General features: G+C 36.2%; 1 protein-coding gene across 1 annotated transcript in view; it reads right to left on the bottom strand.

The window, feature by feature from the left end:
- The window catches only part of CNTNAP4 (contactin associated protein family member 4), a 291788-nt gene that overhangs the window by 70882 nt on the left and 208140 nt on the right, over positions 1-12766 (bottom strand). The window contains exon 12 of the mRNA XM_024233533.2: positions 9673-9792. Coding sequence (XP_024089301.2) covers positions 9673-9792 — 120 coding nt within the window. The remainder of the gene's footprint in view (positions 1-9672; positions 9793-12766) is intronic.

Below are 12766 nucleotides of genomic sequence, written 5' to 3'. Positions count from 1 at the left end.
CATTTTGATATCATGTGATCTGGACAGTTAGGCAGTTCAATAGGAAGTTACTCTTTTGAATTGAATGCATCTGACACAGCATCTCAACTAACACAAAAGTAAAATATCTTTGAGTATCTACTAGAGTTATCACTATTGGTGCCTGAATGTCTGTAAACATTTCCATCATACTGATTACCAAAATTTCTTAGATGAAATAAAAATCTCACAATGTTTGTAACAGATGATAGGCATATGATATCTGCCCTTCAACTTTACCAGCAATAGACTTTACACTATATTTTCTGTGATATATGCAGACACAAGAACAGATAAATCAAAAAGCCTCTGATTTAGTAGACAAAAAACAGAGTGAAAGTTGTCAAAACTCTACTACATATGTGCTGTTAAGTCACATAACTCTTCTGTAATACAGAGGAATATCCCAAACTGGAGAAAAATAGTAATAGTAGGCAAAACTTTCCCCTCTCTTTTTAACTAAGACATTCACATAGATCAACAATCCAAATAAGGAGGTATACTTTGAAAATTTCATTCCCATTCCTTTCCCAGTCATCGGAGTTTGGATTAGAGAGGCAGGCTAAATGAGGCTGGACTAACTTCACAGAATTATTGCCTTCCACATGTGGATTATTATTTTTCTGCGAAACAATAGCTGTTATTTTTGTATTTCCCCCTTGCATTTCAGTTCACCCTTCAACAGTAGAATGCTCTCAAACAGAACTTAATCTACCAGCCAATGAAATTATGGGTGGCCAGCAGTATAATGTCGAAGTCAATTAAGAGATCTGAGTTGCAGATCTGGCATGGATCTTGTGCCCCTAGGAAAGTCAGGTAAAATCTGAGCCTCCATTTCCAAATCTGGAAATTAAATTGGCAGAACGAGGTCTGAAATTCTATAATTTCAGCCAACTCAGCCTTGGCTATTGGAAGTTTAAGGTTATTATTAACTAGACAAATCTGACAGCCTAGCCACTGTTGGACTCTGTTTCTTTTGTTCAAAAAAACTATTCACCTTTTCTTGTGGTAAATCAATGGCATGCAAGAAGAAGCTAGCTACCAAGAGAGGCGGACAATATACCTGCTTGAGGCCTTTGTCTCTTTCCCTTCTGGATCACACTGAGTGAGACTTCCCTGTAGTTTAGCATCCACTGGGTCACAATTAACATCTGATTCTAAAGGTATTTAAAGGTGTTGCAAGAGATTCAAGGCCATAGTGCATGGCAACCATTAAAGAGTAGCTCATAAAAACATTTCCTTTTGAAATTCTAAAATATTTCAATATTATGATAGTCCCTGTAAATGATTTTATTCTCTAATAAAAAGCACTACAAGGTATGATGTTAAACAGATGCCACACTTATCAGGCCATCTAGATTTCCAGGGCAGAACAGACACAATGAAATTGTCACAACAGATTTTGAGCAACGGAGATAGGTGCCTTAAAAGCCAGGTTCCAAACCTCATGTGCTTCATTAATCTGGAAATCTCTGAAAAGTCTCAAATTAGAGCCTCTTTACTGTTCTTTCAGACATCATTGAGTGATCTGAAGTTTCTACAAACACCTATTTAGGAATAAGAGTGGTAAAAGACATGCACTTCATCACAATTTGTAATTCAATACTTTGTGGTTGACTTTATTGGTCTTTCCTACCAGTCTGTAAGCTCTATGAGAATAGCAATAGTTTCTGATCTGGTAACAATCATATCTCCAGCACACAGCACAAGGCTTGATACAAAATGTAGAAGACATTTGTTGAAGAAATGAGGGAATAAACGAATGAATAAAAACAACGCATTGTCTAGATTAGAGCACAACCTCCTAGGTTATCTGATTCAGATGCCGCGGTGGCTCTGACATGTTCGTTGCTTTGAGCTGTTATATAATTCTATAAATTGTAGATAACAATTAGAATTGCTAAATAATGTTAAATCTGAAACTGTGACGGGCCCTGTGATGTTACCCTACTTGCAAGTTAAGGAGTTATCTTGCCAATACACAGATTATATATATCTGTTTATTGATCTATCTACTATGTACCTACCTGTCTAATCTATACTAACAGACACAGAGGACCTCTGAATCAGGGACCATTCGCTCATAAAGAATCTCATCAGCATCAATCCCTCATACCTCAATTTCCCACCTGCAGACGCAGTGAGTGCTAGATAGAGCTGTGCCTGCTAGAGTTGCACCACAAGAGGAGGTTCACAAAATTATGAGGCTTGGACTCACAGAGGATGCCTGGCACACTCTCTCCTCCTTCCCTCCATAGAGTGATAGAGAGACTTTGGCTCTGGAATGTCACAAATTTTCTTTAGAGGAGAGAAGGTACAAGTCCTTAAGTTTTTATTACTCTTAGAAAATAAGCAAATGCATCTGGGGGAGATAAGCCTTTAAATCTCTTCAGAGCAATTCACTACCTCTAACTTCCAAGACGCATTTAATCATCCTTTAACATAGGTTGCCAGACTTTTTTTTTTTTTTTTTGTCTTTGTCTAGAAATAAAGGCACTGTTTCCTTACAACAAATAATTCTTGTCTTGTTTGTAGACAAGCAACTTCCACCTGGTTGAGGTTCTAGTGACTTCCCTCCTCCACCATGGATGAATCCAGTGTTGCCTCCATATGCACATTTGTTTCCGTGTTCCTAATGTGTAGATACGTCTTTTCTTTGGATTCTCCTTTGAACTGGTTGTAATATCTTTCCAATCTCTTCATTAATAATGCATTTCAAAAATCTCTAAAACTTTTTAACTTTTATTTTCATATCTGTATGAGAATCATGATTTTATTTTATTACAAATTATCTTTTACTAAATGCAAAAAGAGTGGTAGGGTAAGGAGACAGGGAAATGAATAAGAGATGGCTGAAACAGGCAGAAAATCTACAATGAATGGTAGTTTGGGTCTACTCACATCTCTCCCTGAAGAGATTTCAATATATGTAAATAAAGCAACTGAGTAATTAAGAACTTGATCTACCTTAGGCTGGCTGCTATTTTTTAGTGTGATAACAGTGCAAAGAGAAAACATGCTGTTTAAGCAATACAGTTGCAAAGCTTGTGTTGCTTCATGCTGAATAGCTGAAGGTGATAGATGTGATAAAGACCCTAAGAGCAGGTAGAAAGTGCTGTCTTAAGGAAAGCAGAGGAGACAGGAGGGGAGACAGCCAGCCTTCTGGAGCAAAGCTCGATGTAAATAAGACCGCATTTGAATAATGGACAGTTATGTATTAACCCTCATAGCTGTTAAGAAGGCCTTTATTATTGAAATCTCTAAAGTAAAAATAATTATGCTATTTTAAGTCTTACGCTCTCCAGCTTTCTCCTGAAATGGTCTCAGGAGCTCCTATCTCAGAATCACCTGGGGTGCTTGTTAGTAATGCAGAGACCCAGGCCTTGTGTTCTAAACTTACTGAGTCAGGGAAACTAAACCCAGGAGTCTCAGTAATGGAGCCATGAGAAGGGGTGAGTTTAACCCATAGCTTTTTCACTTTTAGAAAAACCTGAAAGTCTCTGTTCTGGCACTCATCAATTTCTCCCCTCTGGAACAATCATCCTTACAGTGCAATGTTTGATAACGAGAAACTTCTTGAACATAAAACAATTTCATTATAGAAAAAGCAATGAAGGCTGGGCACAGTGGCTCATGCCCACAATCCCAGCACTTTGGGAGGCTGAGGCAGGCGGATCACCTACGGTCGGGAGTTCGAGACCAGCCTGACCAACATGGAGAAACCCCATCTCTACAAAAAATACAAAATTAGCTGGGCGTGGTGGCGCATGCCTGCAATCCCAGCTACTCGGGAGGCTGAGGCAGGAGAAATGCTTGAACCTGGGAGGCGGAGGTTTAGACGAGCCGAGATCGTGCCATTGCACTCCAGCCTGGGCAACAAGAGTGAAACTTGGTCTCAAAAAAAGAAAAAAAGAAAAGAAAAGAAAAAGCAATAGGGACAGCCCCTGGGATTCACCTTATTCTAACTAATTATTTTTAAACTATGTTTGGAAAACTGTTTACAAAGAAATTTCAGCTTTTAACATCGTTTAAGAAATTATCCATTCAAAATAGAGATTTTTTTTGTATATTTTAGCTTATAATGCTTAGAGGTATTTTAATATATGTGGAATCACTTGACACTAGTTCTAGACTAATAACCGGATTGTTTAATAAGACACATATTTGCATGTTGGTGATTCAGCATTTTGTCTTATTTTCAGCAGTCATTATACCTGATCTATATAACTAGAAGATATGTTATTGGCTGCAAGCAATGAAACATTGTTAGAAGGTAACTCTTCCTAGTGGAAAAACTTTCAGGCTGTGAGAAAAGAGACCAGTGCTTGATCTATTCCTACCAATATTTTCACCCTGCTACACCCTGAGCCTTGGTTTGCAAAACCAGATCAATAAGGAGAGTTTCAAGCTATACCTCCTACACTTAACCTCCCCCATTCTTGGCTTCCTCATTTGCAAAACCAGATCAATAAGGAAAGTTTCAAGTAGTAACATGTATTTCTCACTGGGTTGCAATACTCTGGGGTTGTCACTTTTGTTTGAATATGTTCCAATATTCCAGAGCTACTGGAGACATTTAGCTGTCTCTGGGTATCTGTGTTTCTGAACATCTTGCTATCCACATGGCTTTAAATTTTCTGAATGTCCTCTTTTTCATCAATACTTTTAAATAGTCTTGCTGAATGGAGCACCTTTAATCTCTGCATACTTCCAGTGACTCCAGTCTTTTTTTCTTTCTTTTTTTCATTTCTCTCCTCTTTGGGATCTATGACCCATCTGACCTCATTTCAAAATCTAAGCTCCTAAAACATGGAATTTGTTCTCTCTCTTTCCACACACACACACATACACACTCTTCAGGTCTCTTAGAATTGTTTAGTCTTAACTACAATTTTTTCCCCAAATAATTTGTTTGTCAAAGATATATCTTCTATAATAAGGTACATTAATTTGCTATGTAATATAAAAAAGTAAATGTTGATTTAATTTGAATAATATATTCAATAAAATAAAATTGATAATTTCATTATCATTTAGATAATAAAAAATACATATGGCCTATAAATTACTAAATTATTACCCATAATAAACATAAGATATATAGTCGATATTCATTACACACAGATTCTCATTATTTGTGAATTTGCTAAAATTTATTTGTAACCCCAATGCTTTCACAGTCATTTGTGAACACATACAGAGCTGCAAAAATTTGGCCTGCCTGACATTCACATACCCCGTTAGAGCTGAACAAGGAAACACTGTTTTCCTGTTTCAGCTCTCATACTATAAACAAATATCTCATTTGTAGTCTATTAAGTGCCACATTTTTTTGCATTTTTGTGCTATTGGTTGGTGATTTTGCTGTTTAAAACGCCCCCTACTCCCAGAAATGTTGTCGAGTGTTCCTAAGCACAGAGGGCTGCACGCACTGAGCCCTAGAAAGAAAACACGTGTGTTAGATAAGCTTAGCTCAGGCATGAGCTACAGTGCTCTTGGCCATGAGCTCAATGTTAATGAATCAACAGTATGTATTAAATAAGGTGTCTTTAACCTGAAACACACATAAAACAAGATTATGTATTGATTGGTGGATGAGACTGTTGTGACTAGAGGCTGGCAGAAAACTAATCGTACTGTGCTTCCCCCAGGGGTAATTTGTTCAGTGTTTTCCAATCCAGTGTTCCTGGTTACTTTACGGAACACAACGACTGCAAACAATGAGAATGGATGGTGGGTGTGTGTGTGTGTGTGTGTGTGTGTTTCTTAAAGCTTCAAAGACTAGAGATATTTATCAACATATTGCTGTCTAATTTCAAAATGAAACTTCCTATAACATGTGTATGTGTATAGCTCCGGATGCATTTATGGGAACATAGAATTTACAGGTTTGCAGTGGTGGATTGTTACATAAATCTCACTCACAATCCAACCTATCCAAGCTGGAAAATAATAATAATAAAACATTTTGGCACTGGAATTCATATCTTACACTTGTAAAGTCTTCTTTCTTTTTTTCTCTGTAAATTCCTCTCACATTTGTTATGTTTAATTCTCACATACCAGAGTTGCCAGTGCATACTAAAGTTTGAGAACCATGAAGTCTAAAACAGTGATTCCCAAACCTAAGTACACATAAGAATCATTTGGGAAGATCCATGATGATATTATTTCCATTGGCCCAACTCAGTGGTTGCACTGGATGAGAACCACCTGCAGTGCTGTCTGGGCATTTGTACTGTACAGGCAGGAGAGCTTCATTGAGAAGACACATATGCAGGAAACACCATTTGTTTGGGCTGTTTTGGTGTATGGGGCAATGTCCTCAATGGTTGTGAGACAAATAAAAGCTACCAAGTTGTGTTAAATGAAAAACCTTTGAAGATACAAGTTTATAGCAATTTCTGCCAAAATACGTGTTGGCACAGAGTTTGCCACCACCTGCAGTTTTTAGAACTAAACATTCATTAGTATAAAGAAGCAGTTGCTCCCATATTCAAATGCCTCCTCAGAATCTTGTTTGAATGTAGAAAAACAGACTTCTCAAACTAAAAAAAAAAAAAAAAATGTGTAAAACAGAGCTTATGATCTTTCACCTTAAACCTTTTCTGATCACATCTTAAATAATGACAATTCAAACACTCAATTACCCAGGGCAAAAACTGTGTCGTTATTTTTGGCTTTTTGTTTTCTCACACCTCATAGCTATGCAAAGAGAAAAATCTAACACCTTTCCTCCATCTACAGTGCTATTATCTGGTACAATCAGTCCTGGATTTTGGCATTACTTGAAATGGTCTCCCAACTCTTATAAAGTACAATATGCGTAGTCTCCTCACTCCTTTCCACCCATGCTCCTGAAGAAGCATTCCCTAAGCCAGGAGCAGTTGCAATCCAACTAAAGGAAGTCAGATTGCATCCCACCGTTTCTTAAAACTCCTCAGTGTCTTCTCATCTCATTTCAGAGTAAAAAACCAAAGGTCTTACAACATTGTCATGAAGCCCATACTCTTCCCCTCCTACTCCCCACTTACTCCCCACTCTTCCTACTCCCCACTTACTCACCATACTCCCACTATCCTAGGTTTGTTGCTGTTTTCTGAACACACCTGGTTAAGATCATCTGTCTTAGAACTTGGTACTTTCTGTTTCCTCTGCCTGAAAGATATGTTCTTCAATTTTAAGTACCAAATCTCCCTTTGCAACACCCTCTGCCTCAATGTATAATAATATTGCCCTTTTCCTTTGGTTTTGCTCCATAAAATACTGACTTCTAACACTGCTCATTGTAACTTTCAGCAAATGATAAGGTTCTACATCCACAATGATACACTCCATACTAGCCCCGGGAGGCTATCAAGCAGTTAAAATGCAGCCAGGGAGACTGACAAAGTAAACTTAAAAAAAGAAAAATAGAGATGGGGTCTCACTATGTTGCCCAGCCTGGTCTCGAACTCCTGGGCTCAAATGATGCCCCCGCCTTGGCTTCCCAAAGTGCTGGGATTACAGGTGTGAGCCACTGCACCCAGCTGTAATTTAATCCTATTTTAGTTAAATTTTTAAATTTAAGTTTAAATTTTTAACATGCAGTCATTTTGTTTCGTAATTAATTTTAATTAAATTAGAATTTAAATAGGCACTTGCTAGTGGCTACCACGTTGGACAGCACAGTTCATCTAGAATCTATTTTGTGTGTGTGTGTTTGATGAGGAAGAGATCAATACTCCTTTTACTGACATTTAAGTACAAATTCCATCAGCACTACTGGTTGAAAAGACCATCTTTTCTTCATTACATATCAATGCCACCTTGGCAATAAATCAATTATCCATATATGAGTGAGTCTGTTTATAAATTCTCTCTTTTGTTTTTATTGGTTTATTTGTTTATCTTTGTGACAGCTATATACAGCTTTACATAGCCTATCAGTATAATGCCTATATCTAGCAGAGATGAATCCTTCAAATTTGTTCTTCAAGACTGACTGACTTGGTTCTTCTTGCCTCTTCGTATTTACCCATGAATTTTAGAATATGCTTGTTGATTTTCACCAGAATAATCACACCAACCTACAAGCAAACACCCTGCTTGAGTTTTAATTTTGGTTTGCACTGAATCAATACCTAGTTTGGAAGAACTGATATTATACAATATTGAGTCTTCTAATCAATGAACATTTTTTTCTTCTTTTTTTGAGACAGAGTCTCACTCTGTCACCAGGCTGAAGTGCAGTGGCACAATCTCGGCTCAATGCAACCTCCACCTCCCAGGTTCAAGCAGTTTTCTTGCCTCAGCCTCCCGAGTAGCTGGGACTGCAAGTGCGTGCCACCATGCCCAGCCAATTTTTGCATTTTTAGTAGAGACAAGATTTCACCATGTTGGCCAGGATGGTCTCAATGTCTTAACCTCGTGATCTGCCCACCTCAGCCTCCCAAAGTGCTGGGATTACAGGCATGATCAATGAACATTTTATATTTCTCCACTTATTTAGGATATTAGTTCATCGAAAGGGCATTTTCTAATTATCTGTGTGGAAACCTCGTACATCTTTCATTAGATTTACTACCATGTGTTTGAGGTTTTTTATGCCATTGAAAATATGATCTCCTAAAAGTGTATTTTCTAATTTTTATTGCTGATATACAAAAATAAAATTAATTTTATGTTTGTTGTTCAATGATAATCCTAATAGTTTATCTGTAAATTGTTTAGAGTATTTTAATACATAACCTGACTATCTATGAATAGTGAGAATCTTAGTCTTTTTCCCCCCCAATATTTATATTTTTCATTTCTTTCTCTTGCTTTATTGCACTGTCTAGGACCTCCAATACAATGGTGACGAGAATAGTATTAATGCCGGTAACGGGAAAAGCTTTCAAATTCCACTATAAACTAATATATGCCATAAAGTTTTCTGGTCTTTATCAAAATAAGGAAACTTCCTTCTATTGGTAATTTGTTGAGTGTTTTAAATTAAGGATGAATGTTGAATTTAATCAAACATATTTCCATGTTTATTAATTTCTACGTTAATTTATGTAAGAATACAAGAAGACGTAAACTTTATGTTTACATACATTTAAAAAGTAAATATTCTTCAAAGCTTTTACATGTATCAATCTTCTCCCATAAATAGTCTATCCTTTTTGTTTGGGGACATAATTGGAAACATTTATTATTAGATGTTTTACACAGATGCCACATGCATTAAAAAAGACATTTAAAATCATTACCATTTAATTATTTTTTTAAGATTTATGTTTTTCACAAAATCCCATCTACATTTGACATTTTCTATTTTTCTAACGTAGGTCAGAAAAGATGTATATCAACAATATTATTTACATAAACTAAAATACATTGCACATAAAGCAATGTATGTTTTGCAAGAACGTATGTAATAAAGACAAATTAAACACACTAAGTACTTAGCTATGCAGAAGAAGTTGTAAAATTTGAATTGGGCCAGGAAATAAAGAAAAATAAACACTTAAAAAAAAAAAAAAAAGATTTATGTTGTTTTTCTAAGGAACAATACCACATTTTAATCAAGTTGCAAATTAGGTCAACATTCTGCTTGTTTCATTTTAATTTTGCCTATTTAAAACATGCATGCAAATTTAACTATAAAATAAAAGCTGATTAACTCACCAGTCATATTGCAGTATAGAAGAAATGGTTCCAGGGGACCACTTCCATCTGAATCTATATAGTAAAACCCTGAAGTATTTCCTCTGTGCTTATAGGCTTCACATGACTGCTCATAGATAGCTTTAAGAAAAAAAATCATCATTAATGGAATAGCATGAAATGAATCTCTTAACTTTTAATTTGGACATGAAATACCGCAAATCTTGAAATTTAAAATGTACATTACTGACCAGGAGAAAAGGCAAAACTTACTTTAAAACAAAACTCATTCTTTTTTAAAATTAATATGGATGAAAGTGATTTGATAGCAAAAAAATGAGGTTGATTTTATGACTTTTTTTAATCACTAAAGGAAAATGAAATTACTTGGTCAAAATCAAAATTTAGCTACTTTGACATTATGAAGAACAAGGAAAGAGAAGGTAGGTGTTTAAATGTTGGAGCCTTATAAGTATAATGTCATAACTTATCTTGTGAAACACATTTTGGAAATTCTAGTAGCACCTTGTAATAACCTAAGGTCTGAAGCACAACGGCGTAACTTCCTTAAATAATCTGCTGTTAGCCAATAATTATACAACAGAAACATTTTAAATCATGTTATAACTATACTCTAGTCTCACAGAAAATTAACTATAAAATATTTTTTCATAAAACAAATGGGATTCACAAAGCTCATCAATAATTTTGAGTAATTTACAAAAGAAACTCCCACCAATGCTCTGTAATGAGAACTCAAGATAATTAAAATTCAAAGCAGAAGAAATACTTGTATGAACTATGCCCTCAAGTGGTTTCAATGTGTTTAGATCCATAATCGGATGTTTGGATGTTTTTAATTATATAATCCTAAATTTGCCATGTACAAGGTTTCATATTAATACACTTGTGTATAATGCACACCTCTCATTGAACACTTGGCCAAATATACTGATAACTTCTGTTAAGCATTTTATACTGTGAAATGAGAAATAAATAATCCCCTGAATATTTGTCCTTGAATCTATTTTAGTTTTGAAAATTATGTTAATGAGTGTTTAGACAACGTGAAATACTATGGCTAATTTGTTCAATGTTACCAAAATTTCAAGTAATCATGTAAATTTACTTCCGCACTTCTCCACAGTGTGACAGTTTTATTTTGTTCCTATTATATATCACGCTGATAGAGATATAAGCATGGTTCATTTTCCAGTCACATTTGCATTTTGTGCACTGAAGTGGGTATGTAAAAATGACTAGTTTATACATTTCTATGTACACATGCATATGTTCATAAAGTCCTTGAAAGAGCTTGGCAGGATATCATAACTTTGTGGTGGGACTGGTTGTGGAAAAGGATTGGATGAGAATACTTGGAAAGACTTCTGATTTATGTGTATGGCTTGACTTTTTATAACATGACTGTTGGTTTATGTGTATGGCTTGACTTTTTATAACATGACTGTTTAATGATTATTTCCTAATAAGGCTTTTTAACAAACTCCATCTTCTGCCCTCCACTATAACCAAGACTGTCATTCTGGCTTCATTTCTCAGAATAGTTATGGGCAAAAACCCTTCAGCTCTATTAGAGCTGTCTTCTCAAGAACCTAATAAATTAGACTCAATTATTGGATGAAATTGTGGGTCACAGATGAAAGTAACTTTATTTATTATCTAATTTTTGTCTTCAGAGTTGTTTGGTTTATATTTAGATTCCGTCATTGATAACAATTAAAATGAATAGTCAATGAAAACACTGAATAGCTTTCTGTTTTGAGTTAGTTACTACATGGGATAATGGAGGATGTAAAAAATTAAAATATACTGTCCCTCCACTAGCTGGGTATCCTGGGTCAAATAACGTGGCATGTGGGTACAGGTGACGTGTTGGCTTCCGTGTACAGGTGAGGTGTGGCTTTATTACCAGCCAATATTCTTCATAAAAATCTTATGAGGCACCTCAGTATACACAATTCATGCCCAGGAATGACTCCAGCAACAGTGGTAGAGCTGGGAGATTCTCTTGATAATGTCTTCCCCAGCACCGAATCAGGGCTTCTGAGGGTCCTCTGTGCAGGCCCCCAGAGCTGGGAGCCCAGGATTCCAATCGCAACACTGGCAGGAGCACAATGCAGTGTATAGTGTAATAGACCAAGGGTGGTGAGACTGATGGCTTTGTACCTAATACCCATACCTTAAATGAAGGATATAGGAGGTAATACTAGGAGTTCAGTTGCTCAGTAATGTAGTAATAACTGGAAAAAATGGGGGGAAAATGGGCATTTTGGTCTTCCCATTTGTGCGCCAGAACAACTGGACAATGAAATAACATGGGCCTTACAACACATGCAAGCCATTTCATCAGAAAAAAATAATTCATGGTTTGTAATACAGGAAAAAGGGATATTGGTTGTTATCCCAGGCTCTAGAAGATGATGTCACATGTACACATCCTCACTCTGCCTCAACTATTTTAAGTAGCCTTGAACAAGTAGATTAATACCTATTTCTTTATAAGTAAGTTGCATATAATAGTATTCACCTACTAGGGTGACCATCAGAATTAAACGAGTTAGGACATATAAAATACTAGATCATAGCTGACATTTAGAAAGTATCGAATAAAATTAACTATTTATCTACCACCATAATTTAATCATTATCTACCACCCTTTTCCTTATCACCCTCATTAAACAGGGATGCAAGATAATATAACGATTATCTAGTGCAATAGACTGAAGGTTTGTGTCTCCTCAAAACGCGTATGTTGAAACCTAGTCCCCAATATGGTGGTATTTGGAGGTGGGGACTTAGTGAAGTGATTAGGCCATGAGAGTGAAGCCCTCATGAGTGGGATTTAGTGCCCTTGTAAAAGATTTCCCAGAGAGATCCCTCACCCCTTTCACCGTGTGAGGACACAGTGAGAAGATAGAAGTCTATGAACCAGGAAGCAGACCCTCACCTAATCTGCTGGCATCTTGATCTTGAACTTCTCAGCCTCCAGAACGGTGAGAAATACATTTCTGCAGTTTGTAAGTCACCTAGGCTATGGCATTATGTTACAGCTATCCAAATAGACTATGACATCTAGTCTCTATTGAATATCTG

Source organism: Pongo abelii, chromosome 18, assembly GCF_028885655.2.
Source record: "Pongo abelii isolate AG06213 chromosome 18, NHGRI_mPonAbe1-v2.0_pri, whole genome shotgun sequence".
In the NCBI taxonomy this organism is placed as follows: Eukaryota; Metazoa; Chordata; class Mammalia; order Primates; family Hominidae; genus Pongo; species Pongo abelii.
Note: the sequence above shows the minus strand (reverse complement) of the source record. Positions and strands in the feature narration are given on the sequence as shown.